General features: G+C 38.0%; 1 protein-coding gene and 1 long non-coding RNA gene across 6 annotated transcripts in view; one reads left to right on the plus strand and one right to left on the minus strand.

Moving 5' to 3' along the window:
* The window catches only part of shc1 (SHC (Src homology 2 domain containing) transforming protein 1), a 39,895-nt gene that overhangs the window by 7,543 nt on the left and 6,767 nt on the right, over positions 1 to 25,585 (plus strand). For 2 of the 5 annotated variants that reach the window (XM_082149587.1, XM_082149589.1), the window contains 7 exons: positions 14,597 to 14,761; positions 17,837 to 17,907; positions 20,468 to 20,531; positions 21,866 to 21,985; positions 23,998 to 24,051; positions 25,034 to 25,085; positions 25,358 to 25,484. In XM_082149587.1, coding sequence (XP_082005713.1) covers positions 14,597 to 14,761; positions 17,837 to 17,907; positions 20,468 to 20,531; positions 21,866 to 21,985; positions 23,998 to 24,051; positions 25,034 to 25,085; positions 25,358 to 25,484 — 653 coding nt within the window. Of the gene's footprint in view, positions 1 to 5,426; positions 5,469 to 6,953; positions 14,762 to 17,836; positions 17,908 to 20,467; positions 20,532 to 21,865; positions 21,986 to 23,997; positions 24,052 to 25,033; positions 25,086 to 25,357; positions 25,485 to 25,585 lie in introns of those variants that run through there. The other 3 variants (XM_082149588.1, XM_082149586.1, XM_082149585.1) reach the window with 3 other exon arrangements.
* On the minus strand, positions 1,520 to 5,420 carry LOC309483663. Its single transcript, XR_014200615.1, has 2 exons — positions 2,774 to 5,420; positions 1,520 to 2,717 (listed from the first exon to the last, which is right to left on the minus strand). It is a non-coding gene; the product is annotated as an uncharacterized lncRNA (long non-coding RNA).

The raw sequence follows: 25,585 nt of genomic DNA on the forward strand, positions 1-25,585 counted from the left end.
GGGTAGTGTACATTGTAGAGGTCAGCTGATGAATTGAGGCAATAACTAAGGTGAGTAAACGGGCTGATAACCAGCTGTTAGTTTTTAGAATCAATAATATAAATGAGAAGTTTGTGTGCTTACATGTTGCCATTTCTGATACATCTAGTTTTCCTGTTCGCATACAAAAGTTTCTTGTGAATTTTTTTCTGCAAATGTCACTTACGGGCTCCATAGTATAATATGGAAACTGTTTTGTCTTCGTGTTTGATCACAGCAGTTTCTTTAACGAAAAGTGAAAAAGAACAAGATGTATTGTGTGACCTGGCAGTTCTTTAAGATTGGCTAAACAGAACAGTGAGTTTTTTTGAGATCTATTTTCTGCTGAAAGAGAGTGGAAGTTGGTGTTCGAGGAAGCGTCAGCACTGTGTATTTAAGCAAGACAGACTGCAGTACTTGGAAAAGAGAGAAGAAGGGAGAGAGTCCTAAAATAGATAGCTCACACTTCTGTAGTCTAGAAGCCTGAGTGAATGCTAATCTAATGTCCACTCAGAAAAGCCATTGACAGATTCCCACAATTCATGCCATAATGGCTTTAATCTTGTAGACTTATTTATGCCGTCACATAGCTGTGCATTGATAGATGTACAGTATTTATCTTGGTAATCGTGTCAGTGTGTGACAGCGAGAACCATGGGACTATTGTGTGTTTTCTGGGATTGCTAATAGTTCTGGTATGTTGTTAAAGTAGTATTTCATGTCATTTTTGCTGTCTTCACAGAAAACAGGACACCTGTGTGTGTGTTTGTGTGTGAGTGTGAGAAAGATGGGTTTTTCATATAGTATGCATGCCTGAGAGAATCAAAGATATCATAAGACCAATATGAAACCACATGTAAAAGTTCACTGGTGCTTTTTATGTTGGTTTCCTGTTTCACTTAAACTCTCTGTTTTTTTTTTTTTAGTTGAGAATTTTTCTCATGTCATGATTTGCATTAGATTCAAGTCTTCCCATGATCCAAGGTTAGGTCACGCTTGGGTCAGAGGACTCAGGTTCGGTCTGTATGTATATGGCTGTGTGAGTCAGACAGAAAGTGGCATTACTTGCATCTCCAGGTCTTTACCTAATCTTTAATGACTAAGACATGCGGTTTCAGGGACATGTATGGGCTGCTAAGTCTGAAACACTGAGCTTCAGTGTACTTCAGCTCAGTCCTCCGGTCAACCCTGTTATTATGGACTGCGAGGAAAAAAACTCAGGCTATGTTGGGCCTCTGTCCACTCCCAGAAAGAGAAATGCAAACACGAACACCTTCCCCTAAAATCAACAGTCCACCTCGGGCTGATGCAGAACTGTGTACCTGTGGGACTGGTAAGACAAGTTGCTTGTCACTGCAGGGTTATTATAGTTTTAAATTTAGAATTTCTCTTTTATTTTTTGGTTTAGTTTGTCCTTTTCAAATAGCTAAGTTTTGGTTAGTTAGTAATATGTTTTATATTAGATTTCTTTGTGTTTTTCAGTTTATTTTGATTGATGCAATTTAAGTGTATCATTAAATTTGGCTCTTTGGATTTGGCTCTATACCGATTTGAGGCGTTAAACTACAAGTTTCTTGCGGAGGAACATTGTTTTGGTGATTATTTGACTATTGGACTTCGGTTCAGATCTTCTTCACGAATAAATATGATGGTTTACAGTGTGATGGTGTACTGTACATGTGCTTACAGGACATGATTTTTTTAGTGCAAATATCACCAAACTTGCAAAAAAAGAAAAGAAAAAGCATAAAAAAATTATGCACAAATATCTATAACTGGCTTCCACTGTTTTTGACTCCCTAACTACAATAAAATAATTAAAAAAAGTTAACAAAAAGCATGCAAAAACAATTGACGTCAAACTGACATTTGCTGTGAAATCCAACCCAACAGCTCAAATTATAAATCATTATTATTAGTTTACCGTAATGAAATACCATTGTCAGTAATATACATTTTTAGTTCATTTTGTACTGCAGCTTTAATCAGAGCGCAAACACCATCGCACACCTGCAGTTGATATGTGCGTGGGAAAAAAAGACCATGTAGGTAGGTCAAGTAAATTAAAAAACAGAACTCCCGCACACTATCCGTACTTGCAAAAAAGTATCAAAAAATCTTTATTGGCAACGTTACAGGCATATACAAACATTACAAACTCAATCACATTTAAAATAGTCACATGAACAATCAATGTAAGGATCCATTTGTATCAAATTAGGCTAAGTGATTAAATACATAATTAGCATCACATCACCATCATAGACAGGTACAGACAATTGTAAATAATATCAACATTTCATAACATCACATTAAATACTGCTTCATCATTCATCCCTCTAGTCTAGGTGATAAAGTCTGAAGGGTAAAAATTCAAAACAGTTCACGTCTCTGTAAGAGCAATTCAGTATCACCCCCTCTAGATGGCACATTCACTTTTTCAATCCCACAATTCCTTAAAACGTAAAGAAGAGACATCGTGATTAAAAGACAAAAAATTTGCCGCAACTGGATCATTTACATCTTTTCTTCTAATAGAACTCTTATGCTCACTAATTCTTTGTTTCAATTGACGTGACGCTTTTTAACAATCCTTACATTGATTGTTCATGTGACTATTTTAAATGTGATTGAGTTTGTAATGTTTGTATGATGAATGTCATGAGACCGAAACGTTGCCAATAAAGAATTTTTTTATACTTTTTTGCAAGTACGGATAATGTGCGGGAGTTCTTCGTTTTTTATTGTACTGCACCTTTAATGAAAGCAAGTCATGAAATTTGAAACCTTTACAAGAACTATATTGCGTTTCAAACAACAAAACTAAAATTAATTTGTGGCCATTTTTATTCTACTTAGATTTTAAGTCAAGAAAATGTATTTTAGTTTGGTTTCAGTTTTTCCAATTAATAGTTGTTTTCAGTTAACTTCACTCGTTCACTCGCAGTTTTTGTTTTCATTGTATTTTTTTGGTAATGATAATTGGTTACTGGAAACTTGTCCCATCACACCTGGTTAGGATCAGTGTAAACTTTATGTAAAAAAATAAAACCATGATCAGTCGCTTTACATATTAGTCATGTGCGTTCACACCGCCGCCGGCGAGAGCGGCAGAATTCGCTCTCGCCGCCCTGCCAGCGACGCCGTAGAAAGATTCGTGGACGCTCTGATGCTCAGACATAGATCGAAGGCTTGATCTTTTTTTAAACTTTATTTAAATGGGCCGCAAAGCAAACAAGCATGTTGATCGTTATTTGTGTAGACTGACCAAGTAAGTATAAGTTAACCTCATGGAATCTTTTAAATGTGAAAGTAAGAAATTGATCGATGGAAAGAACTTAACAATTATAGTGACATGTTTGCTTACGAAATTTAAATTTATTTACGAAACCAATTAAAAGCCATTTGTGTGGTGTGGCTTTTGTGGTCATGGTTAAGTGCTAATCTAATTTGCATTCCCACTGAAAAACAAGCGTTCTAGCGTGAAAATGTTGCCTATAAAGTAAACAATGTTGCGCCTTATCAAATTCACATGATCAACCTCTCTATTTTGCTTGGGTACTAATGCGAACCAAGCGTGCCGCACAAGCCCTGAAAAGTGAAGCCAAAACATCTCGATCGCCCCCCGGTGACTGGTCCTAGTATAGGTCATAAACCCCGCCTCCCCGTGTTATTCAACGGGACTTGAGACCAACTAAACAATTTAATTACACTTCAAATATCTTTTTTCCAAAGGTGGTTTCTGTCATTTACTGTTGTTTTTATCACGCTGATGTAAATTCAAGTGTTTGTTTTTAAAATAAATTTGTTTTTAGTTAGTTATTTGATGCTATAAAAACGGTGGTGTGACGTCATGATTGACAGGTTTTCTGAGCGAAGTAGTCACTGAAGCACCAACAGACTTTTTTTCGGGATCTTCGGAGGAATGAGGAGATTGGAGCTTTAAATTTAATATCGAAATTTCTATATTTAATTATTTCACACCGAGAGTGAGGGCAGGGCCTTGATTTCGCGGCTTTACTTCCTGCTCACTACTGCGCAGGTCTGGTCCCGAAATCGCTACTGCGCAGACTCAAGCCCCAAGATGTCAGTGCCATATCGGTACACTGACGGCTTAACTTCTCACCAGAGCGAAGGGGCGTCGTCCTTATTTTTTTTACAGTCTATGGTCGGAACCAAAGTATGCTTGACTGTGTTCTCTGGACTCCTCTCAAGTGGAGGACTTCTACATTCCAATTGGTTGCCGCCGAACCGCTTCATTGCTCATTACCATAAAGTTGACCTGACTTCAACTCTTCTCGCCACTCTCGCTTTCCAAGACGCGCCACCCTCGCCGGACCTCGGAGCCGACTCACATTGAAAATGAATGACTTCCGGCCACTTTGACGCTTTTCGCCAGCGGCGGTGTGAACGCACAGCAAGACATGCCACGCCGCCCTCGCCAGCGGCGGTGTGTGGTTCTTTCCTGGAATAAGTTGCAAAATGTTGCCTCTAACCAGAAGTCTCTATGATACTAATCCTGGTCTAATTACAGTATGTGCAGAAAATAATAATAAAAAAAACTAAGTACCAATCCAATCTTTTTTTTTTTTTCAATCTTCTGTACACTAATTAAAAACTTTAAATTATTGTAGTCAAATGAGTCTGCTGCCTTTCATCCTCTGCCCACATCTCACATCTGTTAGAGTGTCAATGTGGGTTTGAAGTGCACCCCACCCACAATGCTTTTTCAGTTTTGTGCGCTCTGCAGAGCAGTATCATTGATAAGCAAAGAGTGCATTGTTACCAAAGTAACACAAAGTGTTTCAGAGGAGTTGCTATTGACTACTTACCGCAGGAACAGTTCTATTCTGGGTGGCTGCTTTAAGAATGTTACCTGCTCTGACCAACTCCCAGCAGGCTGGAACATGTGCGCACTGTCACCGATTCAATCTGCTGTGTATTGGAGACACAAGCATACATGCCCATTACCCGTCCTGCCTGGCCATTCCTTTCATTCCATGGTTTGTCTGAGCATGACCGCAGACATTCTTTAATGTGCTTTTCTTTTTTGGGGGCGGTATATTTTAACCTTGAACGCACATGCATTCGTGCACAATCAAACAATATCAGTTGTAGCCGGATGCACTTGGGAATTGGCTCAAATTAATTCGGTTTACTGCCATGTGATGTTTTTCTCCCAGGTGCTACAAAGAAGAGCAACTAATTTAGAAAGTCGTTTGTAATAATCCTCGATTGAATCATGCATAAACGCTTACCTGACATAACTGAATGTTTTAATGCCAATATTTATTTTATATGATTTTGCCCCTCAGGCTAATCAAAGGCTTGCTGTGATTGGTGGCTTTGCTGATGTGTCATGTGATTTCGTGTGAACATGCTAATATACGTTTACATGCACTTCCTAGGAAAAGTGGCACACAAAAGAGTGTTTTCCGATGGAGTATGTGGTAAGCGTTCCCAAACACACCTGCACTTACATATCCTGAGGCATGGAGGCTGGTCTTACATTACCGAAAAACCTGACACATTTCGGCCACTTCTGAGTTTGTGTTGAAGCCAGTGGGTTAACTTATAAACCTTGCCGTATGCTATTACTTAGTCGGAGACCCAACCGACAGAAATTTTTGTCATTGAACATTTAGGTGAAATTACATTAATTTGTTGGTTGTGCCTTGATTTACTAGTTGTTAATTAGTTACAAGCCTCGTGCCGAATAATGCTGCACTTTTGCTGTGTACCATGTAGTCAATTGTAGTTAAAATAGGCTTTGGTCATTTTAAACTAGGAGTCTGTTCTTTGCAGTTATGGCAACAAAAGTTAGTTTAAAAGTTTTAGCACAGCGAGCCAGGTCAGAAGAGAACATCTAGTGCCGTCTATGAATATCTTTTACTGCATTCCGCACATGCACACGCAATGTGCTTTATACACAACATTATGTTTCTGCAGGGAGTTGAAAATGTAGGTCATTAGATTTACCATAATGCCTGGCTCTACATTGCTCTGTGTTAGCTCACTTCCTGTCCTTCCGTTCTGTGGGTATCTAGGAGGTAAAATGCCTTCATGTTGTCATTAATGAGAATCATCAGCCTCTATGCCAAGGGATACACTCCCAAAATGCACCAGGTGATGGGATGGGTGTCTGGATCTTCACTTTCCCACACGTGTACTCGCCTATTCCTTTCTTTCTTATTCTTTCTAAGGCATGAATTTGCTTTTTCATATCTGAATGTGTTAGAGATCTTGGGTTCATGGCACTAGAATTGTAAATTAAAGTGGGAGTTTGTTCTTCAAGCTTGGATTTATTGTATTTCTTACCTGCTCTGGGTTCCTCTTGGGTTTCTCTTGGGAGAGATATTTAGATATTTTTTTTAGAAGCTTGCATTATTATTAAAAAATCTTGATATTGAATTTTTTTTTTTTTTTTTTATGGTTCTTGTTTATCTCTCACATTTAAAATTTGCAGCTCTCACAGGGCTCAACAATAAGTTTTTTTTTTTTTTTTGCTTACCTCACCCCAAGTTTTTTTAATATATATATAAACCTTTTTTGTGTTTGGAAATAATACGTTTTACATAGAGATTTTTAGTTTTTAGCTTTTCGGATATAGTTCAAAACATGATTTGTTTGTAATGTTTCAACTCCTGTTTTCACTTAGGAAATTCAGGCCAATATTGACAAGCTGCATTATCATGTTATGGCACATTTGTTAGAAAATTTGTGTTTTTAAATACTCGTTTATTAAATGATGGCAGAGGTAAACTAAATTACCTTTAAAGGGTTAGTTCACCAAAAAATTAAATTTACTCACCCTCATGTCGTTCCAAACCTATAACCTATATAGTTATTTCTGTTCCTCAAATGACAGCTACACAACTACAATTTTGACGCTTCGAAAAGTTTATAAAGGGTCAAGAGATTGTAACATTTTCTGAAGAGACAAGATCGCTTTATATGATGAACAGATTTAATTTATGCTTTTATTCACATATAAACATTCCTCAACTCAAACATCTGTTATAGTAAACGAAAGCTCAAGAATGTTTGCTTAACGTGCGAGAACCAACGAGGTTCATTCTTGTGTTACGCAGCACGTTTGAGCTTCCGGAAGAACCAATGAGGTTTGTTCTCGCGCGTCAAGCAAGTTAATTCGAGCTTCTGTTTATGTCCGCTGATCAATGTTTATATGTGAATAAAAGCCTAAATGAAATCTGTTCATCATATAAAGCATTTGATAGTCGTAGAAAATTTGGACTAAACAGTTTGATTCATATGGATCTCTTTATGAACTTTTTGTCAAAGTGGTAATTGCATGGACTGTCAACCCTCCGTTACTCTCGACACAAAACTCGTTAACCCGACAGAAAACTCTCAGATTTCATTTAAAATGTCTTAATTTGTGTTTTGCAGATGAACGAAAGTCTTACAGGTTTGGAATGACATGAGGGTGAATAATTGATGACTGAGTTTTCATTTTTTCATTTTTGGGTGAACGTACCCTTTAAAAAAAAAAAAGACAAAAAAGAGAAGAAATCCAATATCGACCGATACCTATAAAGAAATAATTTGTAATATTGGCTCATAAGATATAGTATCGACATATTGTTCATCTCTAACTTTCACCAATAATTGTTGCAATTTAGACAATTCCTCATCTATGTTAGGCATCTAAATAACCTTACCTTGGTGACCTATTAACATCAGCATCAGCACAACAGTTACCAAAGCTTACATCATGCACATCACCAATAAACGTAATATGTATTGGCTCGAGATTGCAAGTGAAAGTTCTGTTAGTTGACTTAAAACACTTCCTTATTATTGAGCCCTGCCATGTTTGTCTGTCTGTTGTCTTAAAATTTGAATGCATGTAATTGAATCTGTTGTCCTTTTGATGTGATCATGTTTGATTACCCTGTTGTCTGCATTAATTATTTTCTTGTGATTTGTCTAGCTGTGTCTCTTTCCTATATTTGTGTTTTGCATACTCTCTCTTTCTCTCTCTCCCTCCCCCTCTGCCTGTCTGCTCTGAGTGTGTGTGCTTGCCAGACATGCCCATGCCCTGGAGCCAAGGACCATGATGCAACCGTGTTTAAGCTCGAATATTCCCTCCCTCCAGACGTTTCTGACGGACATTTCAGCACAGAGAAGTGACAGGGAAGAAGCAGCAGAAAAAAATGAATCGATGCACCTTTGCAGCATTTGCAGTCCCCTGTGTCCTTAGAAAGCAAGAATGCGAACAGAGTGCACTCTGGGATTTGTAGTTCAGCGGACTCTTCCCCATAACCCTGAATTCAGGTCACTCGACTGAATGAATAACAAATCAGCCCTCGAGTTATTTGCACACATCGATTAGACACTTATTGCATGGTTGATCTGAACGTGTAAACGAGTACACTAAGATAACCTTGAGGATGTACCATATGACCTGCATTTGTTTTTGCATTGGTTTATTGATGTGGTTGAGGTTGGTTCCCACAAACATGGAAATTCTGTCATTTGCTAATTCTCATGTCATTTCAAATCAATTTTGGAAAATGTTTCAGTTTTTGTTTTTCACACAATGAAAACCAATGGGGCCCAATGTTGTTTTGTTTTGGACCCCATTGACTTTCAGTGTATGGACAAAAACAGTTCTTCAGAATATCTTATTTTGTGTTCCACAGAAGAAAGATAGTCATACACGTTTGGAAAGACATGAGGGTGAGTAAATAATGAGGGATACATTTTTGGGTGATAAATCATGTTAAAGTGTCAGGAAGATGGGGAAAAGTGGTAATTTTGTGGAAGATTATGGAATATCAAGAAGTAGCCTACAACTCGCCTGCTCTTAAGTTACCATGGTAGGAGCGTTGAGGGCAGACTTTTTCCCTCCATCCGTGAATGCTCTCTCTCTCTCTCTCTCTCTCTCTCTCTCTCTCTCTCTCTCTCTCTCTCTCTCTCTCTCTCTCTCTCTCTCTCTCTCTCTCTCTTTCTTTCTCTCTCTCTCTCTCTCTCTCTCTCTCTCTCTCTCTCTCTCTCTCTCTCTCTCTCTCTCTCTCTCTCTCTCTCTCTCTCTCTCTCTCTCTCTCTCTCTCTCTCTCTCTCTCTCTCTCTCTCTCTCTCTCTCTCTCTCTCTCTCTCACTCACACTCTCAGCCCCCATCATAATTGTGTGCATTAGAGAGAGAGGTGCTCGGCTGCTTGTGCATGCATGCACACTCTCATAAATGCATAGATGACTGATGCTGCCAAGGAGAGAGAAGCGAGAGAGGAAGGGAGGGATGGGGCAGGAGTGCAAAGGGAATCAGCGCTAGCATCAGTGAGAGAGAGAGTGAGAGCGATAGACCAGACAGGGAGGAGAGGAGAATAGAGGACAGTCGGCTGCATCGCTCCTCACACACAGACGGAGGTGGAGAGAGGAGAGGATGAGAGACTGTGGGGGAAGGAGAGGACAAAAGAAGACCGCTGTGCCATTCATCACGACGTTCCACAGAAGTGAGGCTGGACGAGACTCACTCTAAACGAGGGAACTGGCGTGACTTTGTGATTTTGAAGAGAACCCAAGAAACGGATAAGAGAAAAGAGCGTGTTTTTGTCTTTCAGGGAGGGGACTGAGCCAGAAAGCGAGTGAGGGAGAAAGAGGAGAAGGAGGTGGATTGTGTGACACTGTTTAAATATTAACGTGATTATGATTTGAACATGGAGGTCGTTCGGTTTTACCTAAAATGTGGCACTCTCACTCTCTTTTTTTAATCCAAGGACTTGGGGGATAAAATATTACTTTTTCATTCTGCAACAACTAAACCGTGAGGACAAAAAAGCTCTTTAAAGCTCCTTTAAATCTTTCACTTTGACTTTTTTGGATGGCAGCTCACAAACTCTTATATTTCTAATGTACATAGTGCTGTCTGTTATTGAACCAATGTTTTTGGTGTTACTTAAGTTATGCAGACAAAAATCAGGGTTTTTTTATGCAAAACATTTAGATGTCTTTATTTGTAGTGTATAAAAAAGGTGCTTTTGAATATATAGATAGATATTTCATAGATTTCAGGAGGACTTTTTAGTGTTTGCTAGTTCTGCTGTCTTTAGCCCGGAAGCATGCACGAGTCTTAAGTGTGTGTGTACTCTTGAGTAATATTTGATTTCCTCATTGGACTGGTGCCACAACTGTGCTCTGTGCATGTTTGGATGTGTGTCTGGTTCATTCTATGTTCTGGTGTCAACGCCAATCACCAGTGAGGTGTTGGTGGTGGCAGCAGCTGAACTTTCCCGTCCTGTGCCAGCGCTGGCTGCAGAACATCGATTCTCGCTGGCTCTGAGCTCTTGTGATTGGACACGGAGAGAGTCGACAGGTTTTGTGTTGGCGAAACTTGTTGGCTTTTGTTTGGGTTATTTTATGACTCTGTCTCGCACACTTTTTCCTCAGTCTGGTACCATAGCAACAGTATCATTGGCATGTTAAGTTCTCACGCTTTGTCTTGTGAAACTTCAGTGCAAGTGTGTTGCAGTGTCCCAAGTAACGCTTTAAATCTAACTTTAAGTTCAATCTCGTCAGTGTTAGGAAAGAGTCGAACCTTCGTACCTTATGAGGGTTCAAGGTGCTTTCTCTGAAACCTTTTGTTCATTCAGTCGATCTCTAAATCAGATTTGCCATATCTAACATTGGCTTTTTTCACTGACCATCGATATTATTGAATTATGATGTTATAATTTGAAAATGTTAATTGAAAATGGTGTAGTTTAACTCAGGTTTTGCCATCTGTGCTGGAGCTCAACTGCACTAATTCAACATCCGATTTACCTTTATGATTATATGATCAAAACAGCTAATCTCAATGTCTTAAAGACAAAGAAGCTAGTCTGTTAGCTACTGTACATCTGTGATTGACAATAGTCTCTTTATGTGGCTGGTTTACTTCAGATGAACAGGAACCTCTCAACCTTTAGATACAGTTCAGCCAGTGTTGATTTGGTGACTCGTTCACTCATGTTTACTGGATTCTGAAACAACTCGTCATATCAAAACAGGGATTTTGCCATATTCCTAACCGACAGGTGCTACACCCAAGCTAGGTTACCATTGTGTGTTAAACTGTTACTGATATTATTTAAATGTTTTATATATATAGTCAGCTTGATTTCTACTTCTCTGTACAGGTTCTCCTAAACACTGTGCTACTTCTGTGCCATGTTGTGTTGACGTCAATAAAGTTCATGACACGATGAGCAACTCTTATACAGCTCAAAAATACAGCTTGGACACTTCTGTGTAAGTGCACAAAAAAAAAAAAAAGTTTGGAGACAGTGAGCTCTGCAGTGCTAAAGTACTAATTCTGTGCCATGTCGTTGTGATGCAGTTTACGAACTTGCAGCACAGGCCCATAACTTATTGTGCTTTGTCAATCGGGTCCGAGCGGTTCTCTTTACAGGTGCTCTGTGAGAAATTTCACTGCAAGAATGGCCCAATAGCACCACTAACGTGATGCTTTGTAGATGAAGTGCAGTGCAGGGCAAATAAATCTCCCGGGTCCCTCTGGTCTTGTTGTACTCCAGCTGAGATAATAGTTAGACTTGTTGTCTTTGACTGCCAGTCACATCTGTTGGAACAACTTGAAAAGTGTTGCATTTGTTCATGCACATATGAGGCAAGACACACTTTCCCTTTGCAGCCCTGAGGCTTCTTTGTGGTCACACACTGGTGCTAAAAAGACACACAAAAAAATTTAAAACACCTGAACGGACAAAGTAAGCCACGACAATAGAAGTTCACATTGTTTTGTGGAAGCTTATGTAAAATGTATGCAGTGAAAACCATTGTAAAAAGAGCAAGACTGGATTAGACCAAAGTCGGCTGGACTTTGCTACAAACTGCTGTTCTTAGCAACAGTAGAAACTGTTAATGGTCTACAAATGCTAATCATTTGTGAGATTTAGAGTTACCCTGGTATGTTAGCTCAGAACTGTAAGAGGTTATAAGACTGTTACCTCTTTATCAGAGGTTTTTAAAGTGCTTTACACGGGAAGTGTGTTGGTTAAATTCGGTGTTTGACTTTGCTAAGTGACATTTAGAGGGTAGGTTTTCACTCAGGAAACAGATCTATAAATAGCTGCTCCATCCAACACTGTTTGCCTGATTTTGAGGTGTCATTTAGGCTAATGAGCGACTGATTGATTTTCCAGTTAGCATCTAATGAGCATATCTCTGGAGGCGGTACTTCAGATTTGGCCAATCAGGTCTCATTATCATCACCCTGACAGTGCTGGAACGTGCTTGTTTTAGGTACATCATAGTTCCCTTGCAGCTGGATTGCCACACTTTAACTTCTTCACAGATCACACCAAACAATCAGTGGTTCTCTAAATGGTGCTCGAACCCATGTTGTCTTCTATATAGCCATATTTATCTTTGACTTAACTGTTTCAGGGCTTTCCAAGTCTAGTTTGTCCTTTTCTAAATCATATTTCTACAAATTGTTGTTTATCAGGGTTAATTATCTGTGTATAATATACAATTTGTTTGTCGATTCAGTGAATTATTGAGAGATTACAAAGAGGCTCAGGTGTTTTTTTGAAGGCAAAAAGGAGTAGCAGGACAGCCTGGAGAACGGGAAAGAAGACGAGGGAGGGGGCGTGGAGGAGAGAGAGATTATCTGGAAGAAGAGAGCGAGTGTGTTGGAGAGGGAGAGAGAGCTGGAGAGGCAGAAGCTGGAGGAGGAGAGGAGGAACACTGTGGAATACACGGTGTGGAGGTTGAGGGAGGGATTCCAGGAGAGGAAGGATAGAGAGGAGGATAGACTCAAAGAGACGAGCGCAGAGGGCGCAAAAGCAGAGCCTGAGGTGATCTGGAAAAAACGAGAGGAAGAGGAGGAGAAAGATAAGGATAGAGCTCGGCTTGGCGACAGAGGTCCCAAAATCATCTGGAGAAGGAGGGAAAGGGAGTGACGGGAAAAGATGGGTATGTGTCAGCGCTAAGCGCTCTTAGATTTGACAGGAAGTGAGGTGGCAGATTTAGACTTTCGGTATAAGTAAACCTGCATGTACTCCGACTTCATGTAATCTAGGTGTTGTATAGCACACATCAGGGGTCTTCAAACTTTTTAGGCCCTCTATTATTGTACAGAATTAAGTGTTTAATTTAAGCTTGGCCTATAATAACGTGTATAGTTTCATATTAATATACCTTGATTATTGAAACCCATAAAAATCATCATTATTAAGGTACAGAGTAAATCAACTTGTATAGTACTTTATAGATTTACTTAATACATTTTAATGTTGAAAGAAAAATTAAACATTTAACGGCACTTTAGCTTAATATTGTATGCATATTTGAATTTTTTTTCACTAAAATAGGATTGTTTCAAATCATACTGTAGTTAGCGGACATCTTAGGGGTCACGGACCTGCTGTAGAAGATCCCTGGTGTAGCCTACATCTTTTTAACACCTGGACTAAATTAAGTCTTTAAACCAAACAAAGAGGATTATGTTGATCGGTGCCGGTCTAATCGTCAGTGAGCGAAGCAGTTTGAATCATCATTAAATGATCCACATTCGCTGGATCAGTACTTTAGCATTTTCCATCCATCTCTTCCCGCTCTCTTCCTCTCTCTCTATCGATCCGTCTGTCTAACGGAAGCCTCCTCTCTCAAAGTCTCAGCTGCAGCTAATAGGCTTTTTATGGGACTCTGTCAGACAAGAGTGTGTAAAGTGGAGCCCAGCACATGCAAAGACAATGAACACACACATAAACACAGTTGCATGCATTTAAAACACAACATCTTTTGAGATGAATTGTGTCTACGACACTTTTATAAATATACCAATAACTTCATGACAATCATACTAGATTTAGTGATTCATAGTGTCCTAAGAAGCTCTATGCAGACTTGAGATCTGATGCAAAACCTTCTACACGCTGTGTATGACAACAGCAGAAAACTTTTTTGCATCATTCGTCTTTTCACATCCTGTTTTTGATACTTTCCGGACTAAACAGTCAGCACACTGTCATCTCTCTGGTGCGATGATGAAGGAATCAGTGGATGCAGAGAAAAAGAGGACTATAAAAGACAAGGGAAGACAGGTTATTGATTGTGATAGAGCAACGTAGAAAGACATTTAAAGACGTTTAGTGGACACTGAGACGGCTGAGACATCATGGAGCTCGTCCCCAAAACCAAATACATGCCCTTCAGGAGCGACTCCTTCAGCTCAACAGACGAGACGGCGTCCAATCCCTCCCTCCCTTCTTCTGCTCCTCTCACTCCTCTCACCCCTCCTGGCATCCCTCCTTCTCTCTCCTCGTCCTCCCTCACCCCCATCCTCCCTCCTTCGTCTCCACGGCAGGCTGAGAACAGCCCCACCACCCTCTGCTCCTTCTTCCCCAAGATGGGAGCCCTGCGGCTGGGCGTGTCTTCCACTCTGCTCCCAGGCCTGAAGGCCTCCAGCAGGCCGGCGAGCATGCCAGGCGGTCAGGGAGGTTTGGGAGAGTCTCCGGAAGACACTAGGACCTCCGCCGCCAGCTCTTCTCTTCCTCCTCCTCTTCCTCTCCTTTCTCTAACAGCCCCATCTCCTCCTCCTCGTCCCCCACAGGATATGAACCGGCTGGGCGGGGCCTCGCGGAGGGCCCGTGTGGAAGGGGGCCAGCTCGGCGGAGACGAGTGGACACGGCACGGCTCCTTTGTCAACAAGCCCACCCGAGGTTGGCTGCACTCGGACAATGTGGTCAGCACCAGTGGGGTCTCTTACTCTGTCAGGGTAAGATGCATGTATGGGTCTTGGGTTGGGTTTCCCCTTTCTCCCTTTTTTCCTCTTTTCTATTGATTTAATTAGTGGTGAATACTATACTAGAACAAACTCCTAAACTTAAGTATTATGCCCATTTCACACATACTCCGTTTGCAGTGCGTATGCGGTGCGTATTTTCTTCCGTACCCATGTTAACAGGTTAGAGCTTTCACACTGCACACGGATGCGGTCCGGCGATCCGTTCCAGGAGCGGTGCGTATACAGCATGGCAGCGATCGTTTCCGCACAGAGTCTATTTTTGCTGTGCTGCACGCGCTGAATTTAAGTGACAGCGTATGGTTCGTGGTCAAAATGAACACAGATTGACTTGAAAATTTAGTAATTTCATCATAAATGCATTTAATTAAATAAAATTTTGTCATCTCACCATAAATGCATTTAATTAAATACTGCTATTTTTCACAGTAGTGAAAATCTTTTTACTTTAAGACCGGGGTAAATCAAGGAAAACTACAATAATGAACAACACTCGTCTCATTCGTGGAGGTGGAAAAACAAGCTCTTTGTGACATGCAAGATTTATTGTATAAAGATTTAAATTATGCATAAGAAAGGGTATGAGTCTGCTGGTTTTGTCAATTTTAAGTTTTAATTTAAAATGTATGCAATTTTAATATAAGTGCATGGTTAAATATTTTACCACCTGCTTGAGCAACTTAATATATAATTATATAGAAGTAAATGCATTGAATAATACTTTGTTTAAATTGGGTTTAAACATGAATACTCTATTAAAGGGATACTCCACCGTGTTTTCATATTAAACTATGTTATTCCCTTAACTAAGACGAGTTGATCCATACCTCTCTCATCTCAGTGCGTGCACTTAATCGCTCTGGCGCGCGGTGACACTTTGATAGCACTTAGCTTAGCCCAGTATATTCAATGGTATCTAACAGCAATGAATTTAGAAGTGACCAAACACATCAACGTTTTCCCTATTTAAAAACAGTGACATGAGTAGTTATACGACCAAGTATGAGGAAGAGGATCAGGCGTGACTTTTTACTGCGCCGAGTCGAAGTATTCCCAAAAGTGCTATTCCGCCATACATTATAGTTGTCCTTTTTAACCTGCTTAGAAAAGCGCCATGTTTTATTTTGTGTCACCATACTTGGTCGTATAACTACTCGTGTCACTGTTTTTAAATAGGGAAAACGTTGATGTGTTTGGTCACTTCTAAATTTATTGCTGTTAGATACCATTGAATATACTGGGCTAAGCTGAGTGCTATCAAAGTGTCACCGTGCGCCAGAGCGATTAAGTGCACGCACTGAGATGAGAGAGGTATGCATCAACTCGTCTTAGTTAAGGGAATAACATAGTTTAATATGAAAAAACGGTGGAGTATCCCTTTAAAGAGTGTATATATGTACAAAGAGAATCGCAATGCTGACAAAAAACTTTTTTTAATTTTTTAATTTGCTGATAACTTCTGGATTTGAAATACAAATAGTGAGAATGTGTTTGTGGTACAGCTGCGGATCAGTTACACACTGCAAACGCAGCATAATGTGAAAGCACTATAGCGCGTGCTGCTCCTGCACCGCATACGCACTGCAACACGCACCGCACATGCACATGGAGTATGTGTGAAACGTTAATCTTTGCCGTATAATTCATAACAAACTGTTTGTGCTACGGACACAATGTCTACCTCAAAAGCAACTTGAGGAGAGGTGTAGTGTCGCAGGTGGTTGATTATGAAACGGACAAAGAAATCTCATAGACTTACGCTGAACAAGAGACCTGAGTCACATCTGGGGTACAGGATATCATAGGCTACATTCACACTGCAAGTGCTTAATTTTGATTAAAGTTAATATTTAAGTGTGAACTGGTCACAGCCCTGAACACACCCACACAAAAGAACAGTAAAAAGATTGCACACAGCACGTAAGTCATAATTAAGTAATATGGAAGTAATCATGGAAGCATGCTACCAAAGTTAGTGTTAGAGGGCGATTTCAGACACAGCCCAGAACATCCTAGTATCATGGCGGTGAGATTTGCATAGGCAAACAGTGGTTATATTTTCTTTTTATCTCTAATGTATGCTCTAATTATCTCATATTGTTATACTATTACTATTGTACTGTTAAAATCAATTCCTCCTTCTCCTAATAATAATAATACAAATAATAATAATAATAACAACAACAACAACAACAATATTAATTTATTAAAACAAATATGAATGTACAGTGGACTGAGATCAATTAATAGAAAATCATAAAAATGAATAATTTCGAAAAAATAAAGTGAAATTATTTGTATTTATTTAACACTTATTGTACACTTTTTGGTCAAAGAAAGAAGCCTAACTTGGTTCTTTTAATGATCACACAGAAATGTAAAGATCTTTGAGTTTGGCCAAAACATTAATTTAAAGACAAAGACCATTGTCTTTAAGATTGTAGTTTTTGCAATTTCTCAGTGGAAATGTATTATTATTATTATTAATATTTTGCCTTGATGTCTAAATAGGAATGTTTATTTTTATTTTTATAATGCAGCCCTAATTTTGACAAAGGTTGGTTAACAGCTTGTAGTTCTTTTGCTTTTCAATTCTCTCAGTGAAACAGTCTGTTTAATATGCTTAATGTATTGTTTTCTTTAATGTGTGGCAGTTTCAGATGAATCCAAGTCTATGGGCAGGAACTACATTGAGAACTTCTTTATTTGATTAGTGCTTCATAATTAGAGCATCAGTTCTCATAAACTACACACACACACACACACACACACACACACACACACACACACACACACACACACACACACACACACACACACACACACACACACACACACACACACACACACACACACACACACACACACACACACACACACACACACACACACACACTTAACCACATGCACTACAGATGTGTTGCCAAGTCAATAATCTAGACACAAGGCAACTGGGCAACACTCAACTGCATTCTGTGCTTTGAATTGTGGTTGAAGGTATTGTAAGTGCATTTAGTGAAGGTTTTGTCTTCTTTGTCTTTGCTGCAGTATATGGGCTGTGTGGAGGTGCTGCAGTCAATGAGAGCACTGGACTTCAACACCAGAACTCAGGTTACCAGGTAACACACACACACACACACACACACACACGCATTGACTCTCGCCTTGCACTTCCTCTCATATTCTCTCAAATATCCAGTGTATGTATATCCACGGCATCCCACAGGAGTGATTTAGTCGTACATTCTCCTCATATCCTAATGCACATGTGCACGAACATACACTCGCACTGGTCCGGATAAAAGCCCCTCCTCTGATGAAAAATTAATGTCCTCCTCTTTCAAAGAGTGTGACAGAAAGAGAACGCAGGAGATGAAAGCTAAATAATGACATAAACAGCCATTTTCTTATTCTCACAACAATTCGGTTTCTTCCGTTCTCACATTTCTTTGAATAATCTGTATGTATGTATATGGGCACACATATGGAGTGTCATGAAAGTGTTTTTAATAGTTGTTATCTGTAGGACTATGAGGCTGCAAAACATTTGCCGTATTAAACCATATTATTTGCTAGTCCACTTTGAATGCAACACATTCTACAATAAAATGTTGTGCTTTTGTTTGGGAGAAAGAGATCAGGGAAGAAGGGAGGCATTATAATAGCAGCAGCCCTGCTGTGTAACCACAAAGTCTTTTAATAGAGTCCTCTGGAACCCTCATGGTTTCCTCCCTTTTCTCAGTGTTGGCGTGTGCGTTTGTTAATGGATGTTACACACATTTGCTTCTCAATATTGACAGTAGCAGCTGCTCGATAAACTTTTCATGCATAATCCTCGATTCTCGTTGGAGGGTGAAACGCATTCAAGAAAAAAGCATTGATAGGGTGTGTATTGAGTTATTGTATTTTGGAAAAAGTAACACTTTTTTTTTATTTCATATTTTAATTATAATTTTCACTTAGTTGTAGTTTTACTTGTGGTTATGGAGCCTATATGACAGACTTGCACTGCACATTTTGCACTTGACCCTATTTTCCTTTTTGAATCATATTTCAAGCAATTCAAAACCATGGCGAACAGTGCACATCTGAAGTGTCTCAGCTGAAGGAAATCATCCATTATTTATCAGCTTTAATATATCGGCCAAATTTTCTTATTGGGCCAATAACATTAAAAATGAACTTTAATCGGCCGATACTGATATGGTGGCTGATATATATCGTGCATCCCTATAATAAATAAAAAAAAAAAAATCTAAATGCATTTTTTTTTTTTTTTTTTTACTGTAAAAACTAATAGCGTTCATTTTAAATGCTGCACTTTAGTCATCACAAGGCTGCAATTTAATTAAATAAATATGTGTCATCCGTATTTCAGAGTAAAGCACAGCACTGTGTTCACGATTATAAAATGCGTTTGGATTATCAATGCATTACCGTCTTCCCTAACTTTCTAATAAGAAGCGCTTATAAACCGGCTGTTGTCATCAGAAGAAAAGCTTTAAGGCATCCCTGCTGTTTCCATCAAAATAAAAGCTTGATGGCTTAATGGTTGGGGGGGAAAAGAAATGAAAACATCCATAAATATTAGAATTGTCATTTTACAGTTTTATCATTATTATTGTTATATTTTTACAATGAAATATTACAGTTGTATTTAGATTTATTTCCCCCAAATTGTGCAGCCCTGCAGCATAGAGTGGTGCGGGGATGACATCAAAACCAAGAAGACTAATTCGCCACTGGTTCTCTCAAGATTTTCCAATGGGGGTTTTATAATGGGGTTTTTCAATTTATGAGTAAAATAAAAACTGTGGTAAATATAACTTGTCGATACTTGAACGTTTTGTTCTACAAAGTGAATTACACACACCCATACTGAAAACGTAATATTTTAAGCATTAATGTTTCTTTTTTAAAACGGACATTTTTAATAAGTAACTTAAATAAGACAGTCTTATTCATATTAATAAGAGTATTTGTATACGTTTACATTGCAGAACAAAACGTCAAAGTATCGTCAAGTTTTAAAGATGACAGCCTTGTGACCTATTCTGCTTTTATTCTGCTACATTTAAAAAAAAAATATATATATATAAAAAAATCACAGTTTGGTTGTTGCATTTTAATTTTTTTATGTCAATTAAACAGCTGCTGCTTTTTTATTTGGGTGTTGTTTTGACAGATAAATTGATCTAAGGTCAGGCTTCAGGCAGTAATTAAATCAGACTGTTTATCATTGATTTAAATAATTCTCTGTCATTTTGTGTTTTTATTCATATTTTAGTGAATATTTATAACTTCACTTTCTTTTTTGTATATTTCGCTTTTACAATTTTTGTTTATTACGTTTTTACTATTTATTTATTTACTACTAATAGTTTTCATCTACATTATAGTTTTTGTTAACTATAGCGATATTAATAAGTGAACAAGAACATTGGTGTATTTGTTTGCATGTCTGCCAGCTTGCATGTGTGAGATGACAGGAAGTGGAATGACTGGACCATTTGTCTAATGTAATTGTCCCTCAGCCATATGAAATTTGGGAATGCATGAAAAGGAGTGTGATGGAAACTCTCATCTAACAATCTGATTATGTTCTCCTCACTATATGTAGCCAGCGTGTGTGTGTGTGTGTGTGTGTGTATGTTTATAACCGTATGTTTTGTATTGCAGGGAGGCAATATCAGTGGTGTGTGAGGCAGTACCAGGTGCCAAAGGAGCTCAGCGAAGGAGAAAGGTATTCAACACTTTATCTTATCTTACTTCCTCAGACACAGACTTTCAGCTTTGCAATATATTCACACTTTTGTTAGTTACAGTCACAGCTCACGAACCTCATAGTGTTCTACGGTCTAACCAGTTTCCAGTAAAAATGCTACTGTGTTATGTTCAATACACCCACACACACACAAGTTAGCTCAAGTGTTGTCTCTAGGCTGGTCAGACTGTGGTGTTTCAGAGGTTGTTGAGTGCTACACCACAATTTGCCTACAGGGTTGTGATCAAGTGTTGTGTTAAAGGGTTATGATCAAGACAGGCCTGTTTCACACAACATGCATAAATAGTGTGAAAGCGAAGCAGCAGCGTAACTGTAGCAGACGGCTTGTGTTGTGTTCTACTGCATCTCTGTACAGAAAATAAAGTGATTTCTGGGTTATCACATTTATTTATTTATTTTTTCACTTTAATAACAGCTGTTCATTTCAAATGGTTATCAGTTGTATCATGCCACTCAAAGTCTAAACCAGACATTATCATTATGAAATGTAATTTACATGAGGAAGAGGGTCGTATTCATATCCAAATGGTAGTTAATTTACACAAAACTGAAACTGAACCCCAAAGTGTAGTTTTAAACGTCTTAAATCTTCTGGATTCAGGCAGATTTACTGAATTGTAAGTGTCTGTTACTGCATGCGAAACTAGTTCATTCTTGTATTTCACATTTCTTTAATTTGTAAAGCCTATTTTACAAAAGATTGCATTTTCTATCTGCTTTTATTTATATAAGGCATCAAAATACAGTAAAAAACGTAATATTGTGAAATATTATTACCCTTAAAATATTTTAATATGTTTTAAAATGCAGTTTATTCTTGTGATTTGTAAAACTACCATTTTTATCATTAATTTCTCCAGTCTTCAGTGTCACATGATCCCTCAGAAATTATTCTAATAATATGCTAATTTGGTTCTCAAGTAACCATTTCCTTTTTTTGCTGCTTAATATTTCAATGACAATGATATTTAGTTTTTCAGGATTATTTCATAAATAGAAAGTTCAAAGGAACAGTATTTATTTGAAATAGAAACATTATAAATGTCTTCGTCACTTTTGATCAATTTAATGCACCATTTCTGAATAAAAGTCAAAAAAAAAAATTAAAAGAACTGTGTGAGGTAAAACAGGCCTTAGACAGACCAAACTATATAAAATGTTCTTTGTTTCCCAATAAAATCTCTTTTCATAAAATATTTAGTTTTCATCATCTTTGCCATGAAATTTTTAGCTGAACTTTTTTAATCTGGTGTGTGGTGTAAATAATGGAGTCTGTTTCTGTCTCTCTCCAGCCCTCCTCTCGTTGTCTCTCCTCCATCTTAGGGAAGAGTAATCTCCAGTTTGCTGGAATGACAATCAACCTCACCGTGTCGACCAGCAGTCTGAACCTACTGGCAGCCGACTGCAAACAGGTTAGACGTCACACAAGCACACAGACATTAATATGGTGCCTTCTTTCCTGTATGAAATTCATTGTTACCCTCATCTAATGATAAAAGTGGCCTGCGTCATGCAGACGCTCTTCACAGCTGGACGGGTTGGATTGAATTATGCTATCTCTTTCGAAAATAAATGTTTCTCTGTATGTCTTAAAAGTGAAGTTTGCAATGTTAAAATACTTTCTCATATCCTGGTTGTGCTAGTATGTGCAGAGACAGCTATAAGCAAGCCATTCAAGTAGGTTGATTTCCTTGAAAAGTGTAAACACTAGTTTGGCTCTGATTGCATATTGTGAGTACTAAATAACCTAAGAAAGCAAACAAACTTGTCAAACATCCATTGCGCTAAAATACAGGTTTAAAAAAACCTGTATTTTACAGGTTTTTTTCTGTGTGGATTGAAAAGAGAAATCCAAGAATGTGGAATAATTATTATTTTTGTTTTATGTACATTTGACTTTTTGCACTTTATCAACGCGCAGTGACACTTCTTGCAAGTGGTCACAGAAGACACATTTGAGACAATGATAAAACAATGATGACAATGATAAAACAATTATATGTCTCGCCTAGAGCTGCACAATTCTGGCTAAATATTTTTTTTGGCTAAAAATAGAGATGACGATTCTCCCATGATTCTGAGTAGTCAACTAAACGTAATTCTGACAGGTAATTCTAAAGGTTCTGACAAAATGTTAATTGCTGCAGACTAAATTAATTTTGAAATATATTTTTTTAAATTTGAATGATTCAATGACTTATTCCTAAAGACTTCACTTGTTTCATTACTCGATGAATCAGCATTTTTGAACGAATCTCTTGATTGATTCAGTGACGTTCATCTTTTTAACTGTCTCTTTTCGGCACCTACTGGCGCAACAATGCATTTGATGCAATCATTATTTGAGGCATCAAATTGCTTTCAAAAGGTGATTAGTCTATTTTGATCTCTATATCCTAACTAAACTTTTACAGAAATGATGATACTGTGTGGTTGAAACTGTTTGATACCTACACATGACATCTGCTCTCTCTGGGTCAGCAACAGGGCCAACACAGAACTGAATGTTCGCTGTGATCATAAAAGGATTAATAGACACAGGCGAATGGGACAAGATCACGTGGGTGTTTGAATCAAGATCGCAATCTTTTAGAAATTAATCGTGCAGCCTTATTCTTGCCTGACCTTTAGTTATTTTTCGATAAGTAACACTTAACTTACGTTGGGGATATTTTGGGGATATTTAATTTAATTTTATCAATCAATAAATTCCTCTTGAAACAAACTTTGTTGTATTATTTTAATTTAATACTGTGAAGCTGCTTTGATACAATCTGTATTGTGAAAAGCGCTATACAAATAAACTTGACTTGACTTGACTAAGTGTTAAAACATTTTTGTTGAATGAAATTAAATGTAAGTATTAGATGAAACATGTAGACTAAATGAGAAGTATTCTGCATTAGGTGTTCCAAGGGGCTAATCTTCATATATTTGTCGACGTTTAACTAAGTTAAATAAGTTAAAGTTTATAAGTGTGGTACCCGGAGGCCCAATAGATTATGTAAAGTTGGCGTATTCGGCAGGAGCAGATATCCTCTGGCTTGTTTACTGCTGCACCACAGGACTTTCTTTTCCTCGCTAATAATTCTTCAGTTATACGCCAGTGTGTTTGGCATTAGCGCAGTGAGGTTTATCAGCGTTCGGGCTGCTCAGCAGGCAGCTGACTGGAGCCCAGAATAGGGCCTGGAGTAATTGCCCTGCTGATATGTGTTTATCTTAATGAATCTAAACCATGCAGAATTACTGCACATAACTGCTCTGTTCCTCTATGTTGGACCGCATTCTCACCACATCGTTTCTCCCCTTGTCTCTGTCCATCCTTTGCTTGCAATGTTTGCTCATTCTTCATCTCATTTTCGCACTTTTTTTGTCTTTTTTTTTTGGTCACATTGTCCTCTTCTCCATCCCTCTCTCCCTACAGATTATCGCCAACCATCACATGCAGTCCATCTCTTTTGCATCAGGAGGAGATCCAGTGAGTCAGACCCCGTCTCTCGATATCTTTCTACTTGTCTTTCTGTCTTTACTAGGGATGTTCATCAGTAGTCGATGATCGTCATTGTTAATTTCATTGATTAAACTCATCAGCTGTTGATTTAATCAACTGCAGCACAAATCCGTTTAGTAATTAGCCGAGCTGATGGCCATGAAAAGCCAGAGTCCACAACACACACACTTGGATCGCTTTTAAAAATAAAATGTCTCAATGTAGTCATTGTTCGAGCATTTCTCTTTAAATAACGCTTGCATTCACTGCGAAGACCTTTAAAGTGTATTGTAGGACAGCATGAAGGATGTGTTTTATAAGTAATAAGTAATTATAATTATTTTCAATTGGTTTATTTATGGAATAATAAAGTATAATATTTTTTTTAGAATAGATTGTTATTTGATTTTATATATATATATATATATATATATATATATATATATATATATATATATATATATATATATATAATTTAAATGAAGTGAAATGTTATGAAAATTTATAATTTAATTTGAAATAATTAATTTAAAATGAATAATTATTTAAGTTAATTATCGATTTAAATAATGTTTAATTTAAATTAATATTAAATAAAATGTATCAGTATTTTTAGTAGTATAATTATTATTTAATGGTTAAATTATTTACATCTAATCATTTAGTCGGTTATCTGATACATCCCTACATTTCATTTCCTCATTTTCATGTCGCTCAAGGATCTATCAGCTTCAGTCTCATTCTGCCATCCCTCGCTCATTTGTCTTATTCATCTGTCTTGCTGCCTGTTCTTTTTCTCCCACTGTTTCCTCTTCTTCTTCCTGCCCTTTAGTGAATAGACTGCTTCAACTAAGGGTTACTTTCTTCTGCTTATCCCTTTGTTCTGTGTGTCTGTTCTCTAATTTCTCTTAATGTCCTCCTGTTCATTCTTTTCTTCTTCTCCATCCCTTTTTTTTTCATTTCTCCCCAGGACACAGCAGAGTATGTTGCCTACGTCGCCAAAGACCCCGTCAATCAAAGAGGTAAAAACACTTTCACATTGAATTCTGTCATATCCTTCAGTGAAATGTAAATTACTGCTTTCATGTACAATTTATTTGAAGTGATGTTAAATACTGAATTAATAAGTTTAATGTGGCAGTATTTATTAGGGCTTTAATTAAAGAAATCGTTTACCCAAAATATTTGGAATGACATGATGTTTCATTTTGGGTGAACTCTACCTTTAAGGAATGACTAAATGATGTCTTGATTTACAATATCTGATGTTTGATGATCACTTCCTGCCTTGTAGCATGTCATATCCTGGAATGCTCAGAGGGCTTGGCTCAGGAGGTCATCAGCACCATAGGTCAGGCTTTTGAACTGCGCTTTAAACAGTACCTGAAGAACCCCCCCAAACTGGTTACCCCTCATGATCGGTAAGTGTGTGTGTGCCTGATCAAACACACAGTGCAAACATTTACATTTATGTCAGTGTGTTTACATGTGTATGTACATTTATTTAATCATAGTACCTCCC

The sequence above is a fragment of the Leuciscus leuciscus genome (assembly GCF_965113295.1).
Source record: "Leuciscus leuciscus genome assembly, chromosome: 20".
In the NCBI taxonomy this organism is placed as follows: Eukaryota; Metazoa; Chordata; class Actinopteri; order Cypriniformes; family Leuciscidae; genus Leuciscus; species Leuciscus leuciscus.